At 37.7% G+C, this 14890-nt stretch overlaps 1 protein-coding gene across 1 annotated transcript in view; it reads right to left on the reverse strand.

Moving 5' to 3' along the window:
* TG (thyroglobulin) overlaps positions 1–14890 on the reverse strand; it is a 140587-nt gene that overhangs the window by 92477 nt on the left and 33220 nt on the right. Inside the window, exons 18-24 of the mRNA XM_072328656.1 lie at positions 13279–13433; positions 12718–12874; positions 9001–9225; positions 5605–5754; positions 4333–4503; positions 1340–1462; positions 127–242 (exon numbers count right to left, since the gene is read on the reverse strand). Coding sequence (XP_072184757.1) covers positions 127–242; positions 1340–1462; positions 4333–4503; positions 5605–5754; positions 9001–9225; positions 12718–12874; positions 13279–13433 — 1097 coding nt within the window. The remainder of the gene's footprint in view (positions 1–126; positions 243–1339; positions 1463–4332; positions 4504–5604; positions 5755–9000; positions 9226–12717; positions 12875–13278; positions 13434–14890) is intronic.

Consider the following 14890-nt stretch of genomic DNA (forward strand, 5'->3'; position numbering starts at 1 on the left):
TGAAGGAATTTATTACACAGTGTCCAAGGAATCAGATAATTGCCTGCTCTTCTTTTGTGATACCTTCTACTTACATTTCACCTACGGTATTAAAGTAGATAGATTTTTAAATATCACAGTTATTACCAATTCAGAGGTGGTGCAGTTGAAGTTGACTTCAGCAGCACTGTATAAATCACACAATATTTCAGCACCAGCAGGCGTTACAGCAGCAAAACTGCAAGCTTCTTCCTTATCACAGTCTGAAAAACAAAGAGGAAACCCTCAGTTTCATAGTATTTCATACATACAATTTTTGATTTTAAATTGCCATTTACCTAAATTTTCATACCTCTACGAGACTGCAAGCACAAGTTTTACTTCCCAGATGAACTTTGACTTTCAACCATTTTAGTATATCATTAAGTTTTCAGATTAAATGATATAAAAATGTATTTGGGCATTCTTCATCAACAGCTGAATTAAGACTAACCACTGAACTAAATATTTAAAGTCTGCTGAATAATTTTGCCTATGGAAGGTAGGGAAGACTCACACAAACCAGTGAGCATATCTGCACGAGACAGTAACTCCATAACAAACAAGTTGTGGTCCAAATCAGAGTGATAGAAGATAACGAAAAATGAAATTCTGAAATCATGCCTGCTGATTAGTGTAAGGCAGTGAGCAGCCAGTTCTACTCCTAAAACAGGAGACAAAATTGTTCCCAAACATTCATTGGATAAAATCAAGCAGTTTAGACCAGAACACCATCAGAACATAAACTAAACTACATGACTGCACCCTGAAAGCAGTGCAACTGTGGCTTTAAGTAGCTTTGAATCAACATAAGCCGGCAAATGTGACATGTCCAAAGTCAATACAATATGTACACTGTAAGACTCAGCAGAGGAATACATCTGCACTCCTTACAGTATCCTTTTGATGTAAGCAAGAGTTATTATTCCTCTTTAATTTGCCACTCAAATAATATGGGAAGACAAATAATCTAATTTTCACATAGGCTGAACATCTAAATCTTCTTCTTTGTCTAAGTATCTGGAAAGTCTGATGAATGCTTCCTTGTTTGAATCTTGGCTCTCATTTATATTGCAAACTGGATTTAAACTCAGATGAATTGCCTAAAATGGAACATAAAGTCATAAGATTTCTTTCTGTAAGAAAGAGCAATCTCTTCTCTGAACCAAAGTTATGAAAAGTGCTAGCAGTAAGCTAGAACTGAACTGCAAGAGACATAGTTCATCTAGAAACCTATCCATAAGTTCATCATACAAAAGGATTCAGAGTTCCCCAAGATGGTTCCTATTGGCGGTGCAGATTTTCTGAGATTTTACCTTACCTGAAATGCATTGAAAAGTTGGACTTTGCAGGTTCCTCCCAAATGACTGAGATTTGAGAATTTGAGCTTTGTCTGACCCATAAATGAATGTAGAGGCAGGAACTCTCTCAAATTTTCTGAGCACTAAAAACCAAACAGAGACACGAATATCAGTTCCCATGATGCAGATACAAGGAGACTTTAGCTGGAAGTAAAATATAAGGGCTTTTACAAGGAAATAACTTATTAAATGATGTACTCTGACTCTACAGGTATCACAGGAGACAACAGGAATGAAGGAGGCCTACAGGAAAGCTGAGGAAGGACTTTTATAAGGGCATGTATTTCTATTCTGTGAAAACAGCATCACAGTATCTTTCAGAAGCAGATAGGCAGAAATGGTCTGGCAGTTTATATTCAAGTGGGACTTCCCTGCCATCAGCAGACTGATCGTCTCCTACTCATGGTACAGAACAAACTACTAAGTCTACTACTGGACTTAGTGATCTTTAGGGTCTTTTCCAACCGAGCAATTCTATGATTCTATGATGCAAAATCTGAGGGTCACCAAGTGTGGCCAAGTATCCATTTAAGCTCAGGTTTGGCCCTAGACATGTCCTGAAGAATTCTGTAGTCAGTGAAGGGACACAGAGAGACATTACAACCACTCTGCTCAGGTTTCTATTACTTATGATATGCAGATTTTTGATACAGTGTGTCCATCAGCTGATATATATTTAATATATTTCAGTGAGCACAACTTGCTAAGGAGAAGGGATGACTGTGGTGACTTAGCTTCACTGCTGTCTTGCCCAGGCTTCTGCTCAAAATTCCATACATTCTAACCATAGAATCATCTAAGTTGCCAAAGACCTAAGATCACTAAGTCTGACCACCAATCTGATCTACTCAGTCCCATTACTAAACCATGTCCCTTACTGCCATATCCACATGTCTCTTTAATACTTCCAGGCATGTGGAATCCACCACTACCCTGGGAAGCCCATTCCAATGCTTGACCATCCTCTCTGTGAAGAAACTCTTCCTGATATCCAGCCTAAACTTCCTCTAGTACATCATGAGACCATTTCCTCACATTCCTGACATTTGTCATATGAGGAAAGAGACCAACATCCTCCTTGCTGCAACCTCCTTTATTGTAGATGTAGAGTAACAAAGTCCTCTTCTCCAGTCTCATCAAGCCAATTCAGACCTTTGGCTCATTGCAGTGAACACCTGACTTAGACCTTAAAGAGCTGGAAAGCAGCATCTTGTTTCAATCTCAGCAAATGTGATATCTGCTGGTAGAAGAGCTGGAGGTGCAGCTTTCTGCTTCCCTGCACACTCAGACACAGAGGATCAGCTGGAAGATCCCAGACCTTTCTCCCTGTAATGACTGCATAAACCACCAAATAAAATTCAGGAATAAGTTTTTAAAACAATCATTTTTACTCCTGCAGCAAAACAGTAAGGCAAAATCAGAAGCAAATGTCCACTGTAGTCAGGGCTGTGTGAGCAGGTGCTTCTGATAAAACCATCATTTTTGCTCAGAAAGAACACAAGGGTTAGCCAAAAACTGAAAAAAAAGTCCTTGTACTCTGGTGCAACTGGGGAGAAGTATAAATGGAGCTGGAAGGTTTTTTTCCTTCTGAGGAATACAGGAGAATACAGTATAAGCATTAGCCTAATTCTACAGTAAACTGAACTCTTTTTACATCTGCAACTTTCAGCAATGCCCAGTTGAAAACAGAATTTACATACTTTCATAAAAATGAAAAGAATCTGTATTTTTAAGCTGTTTGCAATTGTTTTCTGCCCTCATTCTAATTCAAGATTGGAAGCACTTTGAATGCTTCTCTATTATTCTTCTCTTTGGTTTGCTTCTGTTGTTAGTTTTTAATTCTGATATTCCATTCCTCCATTTTCTCTACTTAAGTAATATGGGAGAAAAGTAGAGAAAAGATAGAAAAGGTCTAACTCAGAGCTCAACATAACAGCAGTTTCTAAAGCGAATACCCCATTAAATTTGATGCCAATTATACAATGAACATAAAATATGCTGGAAGACTAATTTTTGGGAAAGGGAAACGCTTTGGGTTTGAGGGTGATAAATAAACCTTATTGCAAGCACTCTAGGGACTGTTTGATGGACGACTTCAAAGATAGATCTCTAGTGTATGCTTACATGTACAACACCCAGTTTGATGAAGCCCTCATTTTGCATCATCTCCTTTGGATTCCAACCAATTACTTTCTACTTTGTCCTTCTGTCATCTCTTCTATTTCATTTTTTCTGAATTCCACTTCAACTGTTCCAAAGGCTCCTCCAGAAGTAATGGAGTATTAGGTAAATGTTTTCAAACAATTTCAAGGAATATCATGGCTGGTTTTAATTCATCTTGAGCTCCTTTTTATTATTTATTTATTGACATGGTGATAGTGGGGTTTTTTTGTTTGGTTCTTTGTTTCCCCATTTTGTTTTGTTTCATTGTTTGTTTAACTTTGTTTTCTAAAACTGTTTAAGAACTGCAGTTTCACAACTGTGTTCAAGCAGAGGGAAGTTCCCCAAGTTCGCAAAGACATGTTTACCAAGTCAGATACCACACAGCAGGAGCCCAGACAGTGAGGTTATGCCACAGCTATGAAGTCATTGTAAAACATAGTCTGTTTTACAGGAGCACATGGACGAGCAATAATTTTACAGCAAAGGTCATCACTCTGCTTTGTTCCCCTTAGCCAAGTCGTTATTCTCCTGCTCAGGAGATCAGCATACATTAAACACTGTCAGCCACTGGAGAGTGAAAGAAATCTTCTCTCTCTCTGCTTACAGGAAATGACTTCGTCAATCCAGTCAAGAAAAAACAAAAGTAAGGAGCAATGTGGCTGAAGGCAGAGGCCACAAGTATGGGAAAATGAGTATGCTGGCAAACCAGCTGTAGAGCACCGGGTCATTTCATAAGGCAGTTACACTTACACTGGATAAAAACATACCCAAGTATTACTCTGGCACTTACCTAAGCACTCAGAGTCAGTAAGGAGATCATCTGTTTCAGTCCAATCCAGAGCTGCTCCAAAGTCATCAACGCAGAAGCATTTTTTAGTGTCAGGGTCTTGTTGGGAAGGCCTATACTGGCCATCCTCATCGCACTGCAAACCCTGCTCATTACCTTGACAGTAAGTAATACCTGTAAACAGGGTGAAAAAAGGAGAGGTTTGACATTGTTGTCCCTGGGTTTTGGCACATCAGCCAGACAAAAAAAAATAAAAATAAATGAAACTCTATTGAAAGTTAATCTCCAATTTATATGATGTTTTATTGTTTAAGACATGCTTATTTCACATCTTTGTTTTCACTGTAATTCACATTCAGAACATTTCTGGGATTTTCTGTATGCATACAATCTCCCTTGTTATAAGCTCTGTAAAGTAGGGAAGTATACAGAAGGAACTGTATTTTCACACAGGCTTTTTCAGTGCCTACTTCAATGGACCCCTGAAATTGTTATAAAGACCACCACAAGAGCCATCACAACAATTTATTTATTACTTTAAAAAAATAAAAATAAATAAAAATAAATCCACTGCTGATGGGAAATATGGGTTTAATTCTCTTTTCTTAAAGAATAAAGAATTTGATTTAAATTAGCAGCATCTTCCTACCTACTTTTCAATCCCTAAGGTGTAAACAAGACAGTACATGAGACCAATACCTACACTGACACACATAGACATAGAAATGCAGATGACAAATCAGACGGATGTCTTGTTTAGGCAAAAATAAGTTAACATTAGGGTGATTATAAACCTTATGTTTTACCTCACCCAAGAGAATACACAGACTGGAACAAAACAAACTAGTTCCTGTACACATCCATAATACCAAGTTATCAGTGTAACTACTTACTTTTAGCCTTATCCATGAGTTTAACAAGTGGTATTCTTTATAGAACTGCTTCCAAAAATAAGTCATTTAAAATGCATACACTAACTTTGCTGCTGTCTGAATACCCAGATGTCATTCCACAGGACAATGAACATGTCTCAAGGAACCACAATATCCTGGATGAGACTGACCACTCATTTCTCACACATATTTGATCTAAACACCAGACAGTTCATTCTGTCCTTGGAAAGCATTTTCAAATATATGCAGAAATGATTATATTCATTAATAAGAAACTGTTAAAAAACTCAGAAAGGATTTATTTTCAACCTGACAGATGAAAAAAATATATTCATCAGTTATTTGAAGTCAAAATACAGAGGGAAAAATTGGCTCAACTTACAGTCATCAGCACTGAATGCCCCATAAGAGTTGGTAGTTTTGCCCACAGGACACTTGATGCAAGATAAATGTCCTGTCTGATACTGATAGTAGCCAGGAGGGCAGGGAATGCATTCACCATTCTGGAAATTAGTGCCTGGAGGACAAACAACTGCAAGCAGAACAACATTGTTACTCTTATGGAATCCAACCATTTCAGGCATTTGCACACCCATGAATGACTGCATGTTTATCATGCTGGTAGACTTTCTACAAGTCTTCAATATATGTATTTATAAGTGGAATGATGCAGAAAAAATACAAAACAAAAACAATCCTTAAATATTCATTAAACTCACTGTTGCCTGGAATATATAAATGCTGCTGAAATAACGCACTACACACTCTTTGTAAACACCAAGTGCAGGCCTGATTTCCAGCTGAATACTGTCAAACCCATTTATAATAAGATAATGCACTTTGTGAAAGGAAAGAAAGGAATTGACAGAGTCACTTCCACAAAGACTAGAAGCAGAAAGAGGAAGACTCCAATGAGTAAAAATTCCGAAAACTTTGTACAGAAATTCACCATCTGGTAACAATTTCATTCAGAATTCCCAGTAAAGAAGTTTTTGTAAGCACTTCCAAGCTAAACAGAAATGGCTGGATTAAAAGTCACTAGTTGTGCACATGACAACCCCAATACAAAACAAACAGACATCCTTAGGCTGAAAATAGGATTGTTCTGAAAATTATATTTTCAGAAGTAATATTTCCAGCTGAACTGTTGCGTATTCCAAAGAAAACTCTTTGTCTTCTGGGAGGTCATGAAATACCGTCTTTCCCTCCAGATCATTAAAGCAGAAGAGTCTCAGATATATTTGTGGGACAATACCTTTACTTGTTATTTCACAGCTGCTTTCCAGATGCACTTTTCCTTCAAAACACTATCAAATGTATATTTTGGGACTTTGACAAGGTGCAAAACTTCATTTCTTTTCTTGCCATGCATTTTGATGGTAGCTTAAGATTGTATTAGAGAGAAGCCATGATGGAAAATTGGCCATCTCCACTACAACTCATATGATGAATTTCTGCTCTATCCAGCACATGGGAATGTAAACTAAGTCAACTTATTGAAGCACCTAAATTATAACAGACTAAAAAGACAGCTAGCGTTAAAATGATCATATCTTCCCTCACTTGCTCTAAATGTTCTGATGGGAAATTCCAGGATGAGACAACAGAGAGGCTGAAATTTTCCTTTCAAGTAGATATTGTACATATCTAAAACCCACTAAAGAACAAAAAAAATCCTGGATGAGACAGCATTCCCCTTTCTAATGCATATTGCTTAATATACAAGTGTGTCTGATACGTTTTAAAGACATTTTCCAGCACATGCAAAAAGGATTATAAGCATTTCAAATGAACAGCAGTAGAAGAAAATAAAATGTAATGAGTAATTCATGTCTAAATCCAAGGCAAAATGCATAGGATAGCAGAGACTAATTAAGCAACTGAAATTTATAAAAGAAGAAATCAAGCTTTTCAAAGCATCTTCCTCTATCTGTAGTTATGGTCATGATGCAGATGTAGCATCTGCGTCTCATCACAATCTAAGAAAACAGAACAGCTTTTTGTCTCACATTAGATTAACAAAAGGACATGAAGAACAGCAAGAAAAAAAGAGTAAAACATTGGTGCAGAGACTATTGCTTATTATGCTGCTTTTTTTTCTCTTTTTTAACATATAAAAATCAAGACTGATGAATTTTGTGGGAATCTAAGAAATGAAAATATATACATCCAACTTATTCTCATTCAAGCTATCAAGTTACAGACAATGATCTATGTTTTCACTTTTAATAATATAAAAAAAGCAATATGATGGTAAAACTAACTGCAGAAATTTTCAGTGGTATTTTCTGTGGGAAAAAATACATTGTCATTTGTTTTATTCTGTTTGTTCTGAGATCATTCCTAAAAGGTAGCAGAATTGGCAGCAAAAGCGAAATGCCATTGAGCTTAGAAGATCCCTACAGGACAGTTCTCCCCTGCAACGCCTTTGCTCCAAAACAGGAGCCTTCAAACCAAACGGGAACCTGGCAGAATACAAGGCTTATGCAAAAAGTGATCATTTACCTTCAGGTACATCAGTGTTTCAGCCACAGTAACTGCATTTTGGTTTCAAAACATATGAGCAGTTTTTATGTTCTCTTCCTATTAGCTACAACAATATGTACCTGAATGCAGCTGCAAAATTCACAAACATGGATAAACTCAAGCTGAGCTTCCTAGCTTGCTGCCAGCATTTTAATCCATCTGGTTTTAAGTTTACAGACACAAGAGCACAGGTATTTCCCTTTTTCATTATCATTCAGGTCCCTTGACAGCAGCAATTGAAAGACATTTCTTCTTGCTCTTGTAATCAACTTTACGTTAGAAAGCACTCCTAATTTGTAGAGAACCACCATACCAAGCACAGAGCTGTTCTTTTCACGTGCCTTGAATTGTCCTTAGGATCTCTAACTTAAGCTACATAGTGTAGAAGTTCACCCATTTGAAAAAAGTCCGCAGTTGGGAAAATTTATCCCTTACTTTCTGTTGTTGCTCTTATACCCATTCTTATTCAGTTTCCAAAAGAGCTATACAAAATTAATTTATCCCATACTGACATCAAAGGCACAGAATCACAGAGGCTAACCAGGGCAACAAGAACAACTAGGGTTGCACTGTAGGATGGTTGATGTCAATAGGAATAAGGTACTGTTAAGACAGGGAGGTTTTAGTAGCATGACCCGATACACAGGGATCCTCTGAAGAGGTAGGCTTGGCAGCCCCGGGCAGGATGCTGACAGATAGACAGCCCATTCCAGGGAAGTAGACTAAACAGACTGAAAGAAGATGAAAAAAGGGCAGAATTGCAATCAGGTCTGGGTGTTGGCCAACACAGAGAAAGCTTCCATGTGAGCTAGCTGGGAGTTGGCCCAAGAATTCTCAGACTCCAGATTTCTCCCATTTCTGCAGCAAGGTTTCTATTCTGGGTAGTGTATAATCATACAAAGCACTGACTACATTATCTTTGCTTCTTAGTAAGGATTGTGCATAATACAGAAAGACATTCTAATACCAAACAGGTCCAAAAACATCCCAGTAAATGTTACTGAAACTTTCCATAAAATGTCAGTGCCAGGAAGTCTACTTCTAAATCACTGGTTCAAATCCATCTACAATGCAAGGACTAAGCAGTAACCAAAGTAATAATTCCTGTCCCTCCTCAGATTTGTCACTGAAATTGACATTTAATGCCTTTGACCTATTAACCATAAACACGGTCTTGCTGATAACTTATGAACTTTACCTTCATATCAATCCCTAACGTAATCAAAGAAGGGAAAGCTAAACTCAGGCATACCGCATCCTTGTGCATTAGGGACGATTTTCCCAGGAGATGAAATTCTTCGAAACCCACTTCTACATCCCAGCTGCACTCGTGGAGACAAATCAAACTCTTCATCTTGGGGAAAATCAATGAATGAATCTGCTATAAATTGCTTGGAGTCTAAATATAGCTGAAAACGACCATCCTCAATCTCTTTAATAAACGCTCCAATGAGTTTTTCTCCGACAAGTGCATTTTCTAAAGGAAATAATATCAGAAGAAGAATATATGAAGGAGATTCCTCATGAGGAAATGGATAATAAAATAAAGAGTGATAAACATTATATTAATTAACGGCATCAGCAGATTCAAATAAAAAATACAAGCATGCTAGCAAACAGCAGAAAAAAATGAATGTGTATAGTGTTTACAATATTGAAGTCCTAAATTTAGTATATGTAGAGGTGCTGTTGCGACAATCATAGATTCACAGAACATCCTTGTTTAGAATGAAGCCACAAGCATCATTGAGTCCAGTTTCTGCCTTCACACAGGATTACTTGAAAATTAAACTGTATTTCTGAGAGCACTGTCCAAACACCACTTTTGAACTCTGTCAGGCTTACAGACTTATAGAATAGCTTAGGTTGGAAGGTATTTTAAAAGATTATCCAGTCCACCTGCGGGCCATGGCAGGGCAAAAGGAAAAATAGCAAGCACAAAAATGAAAGTACCAGAAAACAAAATACGATTTAATTTGTTTCTGTTGTTTCAATGGCTATGTTTAGTTCTTCTGTAGCATTTTATTTATTTGGCTTTGAAGACATTTCTAACTAGATAATAACCATCTTCTGACACACTACTGATCCAATAAGCACTCCCCTCACAGCTGCTGAAGCTGGTGTTTAAAGCTGGAAAAGAGTGAGCATCTTCCCATGCTTCCCATATTCTTAGTTTTCCAGACAACATCTCTTCCTGATTAATTGCTCCAAGACAGTTTTCAGCATAAGAGAAAGAGTGAGTTCCTCAGTTGGCTGCACCAGAAGTGCTGCAAGGAACAATGCTCCCGGAGAATTTTTTGTGCTTCCATGTTCTGTTAATCTCAGACGGCCTTATGACAGTGACTAAATGATGGTACATTATGAAGACCTCCCACAGCTACAGGTGGTGTACAGCCCTGTAAACCAGCCAGTAGGAAGTCCTGCACACTATGTACTTCAGTTTTGCAAGCACACCAATGACCTTGGACATTGAATTTTCACAGGGAGGATGTTATATGCGTAAAGAGAGAGTGAGGAATGTTACACCTCACACACTGCACAAAGATCATTACGTTGTGACTGACGTGTTTAAGCGAAATAGATGAGGGCACTGCTGCCCTCTCACGTGGTGAATTTCCCTACTTTGCACTGTAGCTCATGGGCAGGTCTCACTCCTGAAAGTGAAGAGAGAATTTCACAGGTAGGTAAAAGCCTCCAGCTATGCTGCTCATACTCTCAGTTTTCTGTTTCCTGCAGCTTTGTGCAACTAATTCTTCTTATGCTGTGCCAACACATAATACAACAAAAAAAAATATAGCAGACAACTGTGTTCAAACTCAAGCCAAATTGGTACTTGGCTGGTGAGAAAGTAACTGGAGACTGCCACACAGCCAATAACACTTTGCAAAGGTTTTGCCAGAAATTATCTCATAACTGAAAGCAGAAACAAGCAGATTAGTCCTTATTCAAGCAAATATCTTTCTGACTTTTCTAGTAACTAGCAGTAGAAGATTTAAAAATAACCCAGAAATGACAGCTGGAGGAAAGTCACACATTGAAAAGAAGCAAAGAGTCAAACTAGTAAAAACCCACGTAGGCCTGCTGAATTTCCTTTACTTAAAAAATCCTTTTGTGTTGAATCATTCATAACAATAAGTATGAAGTTCCTGTAAGGGTGCATGTGTCTATGTCTATGTGGTATATTTTATGGGCAGTATATATAAACAGGCATTTAACTATGATATGCATGCTCATAAATGGCACATAGACGGGTAAGCCTTGGAATGTCTTGGTGTTGTGACTGATTTCCTCCAGTGTCACTGACGGAACGATCTACTATATTGCCATCCAACAAAAGTTAATTCTTATAATCATTTCTGTTTTTGCTTGTTGAATAGAAAAAAGCGAAATTTCTGAGTTTTCCTCAGTGTTTTAGAACTAAGATTTAAGATGCCAAGCCAAGTGGTATTATCTCAGAAAGAGATTTGCACAGCCTCGGAATTTAACACATGAAAATATCTGTAAGAAAAAACATTCAGAAACTGATGAAACATTCAGAACTGATGATTTAGAACTGAGGTTCTTCACTGGGAACAGATGTGTGTACTGTGCTTCTGTTTAGCATTTTTTTTCCCCCTCAGTTTCATCGCAGGAGGAAAAAAGGAAAGCAAAACTTCTCCTTTATTCATAAAGAAACTAGGAAAAGATCAAACTATTTTAATAATGTAGGTTTTCAAATCAGAAGAGTCAATTTACCCACTTGATGTGTATAAACACCGGTGATGACGCATAAAACAGCTCAACAGCTCTAAAGCTGCTTTAAAGTATAATGGAAATTGATTGTACCAAGGGTATATGGACAGCAGGTTGTCTGATCTCCCTCAACTAGACTGCTGCCTCTTCTGTAACTGTACAGTAATTTTCAGAAGAGCAGTTTAATTCTATGGGGAAATTATAATATTGAGAAGGTAAAAAATGCAATGTCTTCAAAGCAGAATGCTTTCAGATGTAAACTTCTGTGTAAACCCAAACTAAACCATACTTTGATCCACCTTCCACAAACCACTTAATACTTATGTTTCCTTTATAAACTGATACAAATTAATGGATGCAAACATAAACAGACTGCATAGCCAGGAACCACACATGAGCAATGCACCCTCTACTCAAGTCCTGACGGCTTTTGAACTTGGTTCTGATCAGGCTGTATGTCACGACTCTGTGGCTCAGAATTAGAGAGAAGAACATGTGCAGGCAGGTTTTTAAATTTAGTTCTGGGAGCATCATTGCAAAGCCAGGAAACGAGAGAAATGTTGGCACAGAGGGCACTTGAACTTGGGATGTGTCTTTTCCTTCTTTTATTTTAAGAGGAAATGCTGACTGCTTTGAAAGAAGCTCCCTACATCATTTCAAGCTCCCTTTTAAAACCACAGTGAAAATCCACAGGTCAGTGGTCTGAATACTTGATTTAGGACTTCTGAGGTAAGGATCATTCTTTACTGTCAAAGGTAAGTTAAAAAAAAAAATAATAAAAAAATAAAGGAGGGGGGCAGGGGAGAGGAGGGAAACAACCCACACACATCCTCTGAATGAACTGGTTATCTTTATGGGCAATGTGTGAATTGTGTTTCTCCGAGCCCAATCCAATAAGGAACACAATATTTTCCACTATGGAGGATCTTCCCAATGGAAATTTAGATCAGTTCAGCTCATAACAGTTAAACTAATTTTCATCTTAAAGGAGCTGGGAGAGGCAGTGCTATCTGAAAGCAATACTCAATTACATCCTCTTTTCATTCTGTAGTCACAGGCTGAAAAGAGAAATATAACACCAAAGGCTCAGAAAAAAACTCCAGTAGTACAAGGACTCTTTCAGCGAGCATTTGTGTACACTGCCTTTTTATTGCCTCCTAAGAGCAGACAGAGGGAAACAAAACCATTAGGAAGCAAAGAAGGTTTGATTTACAGAAACATCAGAGGAAAAACTTACCAATATCATGTAAGTCAGGGAGAGAAGCTGCTGGTATGTTTTCCAGCTGAGCCCTCCACGTGACGTTCACCCCCAGACGGTCCACACTCAAGCATTCAACAAAGACAGAGGAATTGTCACAGACAGAAACTGAGCCAGCAATTCCAAAAGCGTTTACCTTGAATTCAAAATTAAATGAAATTAAGGTTAGTCAGACATAGAATCTCCTGGTTCCTGGTCTTTCTCTGCTCATTTGCACTGGGATATGCTCAGGGCAATATTTTCAAAACGGCTTGTGAAAACACAGGAGTAAAAAGGATCAATTCCATCAGAACACACTTTAATAAATATTGGACTAATGACTTCTACTGCTACGGTTTAACTGATCTGCCCAACACAGGGACAGCAAGTTTAAATATCGCAGTTTCCTAGTCCTTCATATGCTGTCAGCCCTGGCAGACTTCATGGTATTTTCTGCTCTTCCCTCTGTTTTACAGACACAAAATTCTACTCTCTTTCATACCATTTTCATTTTTTTCTTTTCTTTTTTTTAAGCAACAAAGAATAAGGAACTGAAATTACCTGGAGGTGACAGAAACCACGAGCCTTCAACTCATCTAAAATAAATATCTGGAATGCCTGGAGTAATCCAGAGTAGTCAGAACTACAAGTCTTCTGAGGAGGTAGCAGCAGCTGAAAGTGTGTTTGAGCTTGGACTGTCTGAAATAACTGGAGCTCTAAAAATAAACAGAAGGGTATTTATTACCTTCACTATTCAATGTAGAAACTCACTTTCAAAGTTATGTCAAAAAGATGACACTGAATTTCATTTTGATCTTCATCAATAGCATCTCCCTGTGAAAACATGGTGGTTACAGTAGAGTTGTCAGTAGAGAGTACTTGATAAATATGTATGTTGTGTACTACAGAGAAAGCCAGGTGTTATAGGTAAACAATAAAGAGATTGCTAACCCACAGAATGATAAGGGAAATTATAATACTTGGCAGATACAAATTTCCAGAGAACAGCTAACGTTATGCCAACAACCAAAAAAGAAACAGAAAAAAAGGAATTATTGACCTATAAAGCCTTCTCTCAGATAAAATCATTATAACAATTAATACTAATTCAAATGGCCCCTCAGAAGCCTAACTTATCAAATTACCTTGAGATCAAGCTTTGAGAGAGAATAAATTTGATTGCATAATAGTACATGGACATGGACATTTCAAGTGCCTTCTGATTTTTTAATAGCAAGCCAAATCACACAAACCATTGAGAAAAGGATGGACTCATCAATCTCAAAATGAAAATCTATTTGGACAGTTCTTAGCCAGGAAAAATAAAAAAGGTGAAAATGTCTTGTCTCCACTGGGGTTAAGCTGATCACAGGGTATGGGGACTTTGTTCTCTCAGGTTCAGTATAGGGGTGATATGATCACATAGACTCCAAATGAAGCTGGCTCTTGTCCCACCAGCATGGAGTCAGCATAGAGTAGTGGCAGAGCTCTCTCTCATTGTATTCCCCTGTAGATCCTCACAGCACTGTGTACAAGTGTCACTTTATGGAGCACTACTCCCAGTTGCTTGCTCTCTAAACATATGTAAAAAAAACCTCAAAAGAATTCAAGTAGAGTAGTGGGAAGGACCAAAAGGCACAAGAAAATGATTCTTCCTGAAAGGCACAAAGCTCTCTGTCTGTTCAGTTTATTGGACAGTAGATAAGAGTTGACTTAACTACAAGTTCTAAGTGTACACATAAGGAACAGGAAATAATTTTTCTAAGAGTGTGGGTAATTATCCATTGGAACAAATGGATAATGTGCTGCATAAAATGGTGGGGTGAATTGACCATTATTGTGAAGTTTGTTCAGGGACCATCAGATGTGTTGGAATTTTTTCCTCTCATCCTAAAACCACTCTCTGTTTCAAACACAAAATGCTGAGCAAAATCCCTTAACCTGTATTAAATAGAAACTTGTATTAGATTATTGCACACTCCCTTTAAACAGCTATTCAACAGCCATTAGGCAAACTCAAAAGTTACCTCATTATAGAGCATAAAAATGTCAAAAACATGATTAAGGGCAAACAGAAATCTCAATCCAAAATTCAAAGCTTAAAATTGTTTACATTTGGAATAGAGATATGCTAACACAGGAGTTTCAAGACTGAGATTCATGCATTCATCCA

The sequence above is a fragment of the Excalfactoria chinensis genome, chromosome 2 (assembly GCF_039878825.1).
Source record: "Excalfactoria chinensis isolate bCotChi1 chromosome 2, bCotChi1.hap2, whole genome shotgun sequence".
NCBI lineage: Eukaryota > Metazoa > Chordata > Aves > Galliformes > Phasianidae > Excalfactoria > Excalfactoria chinensis.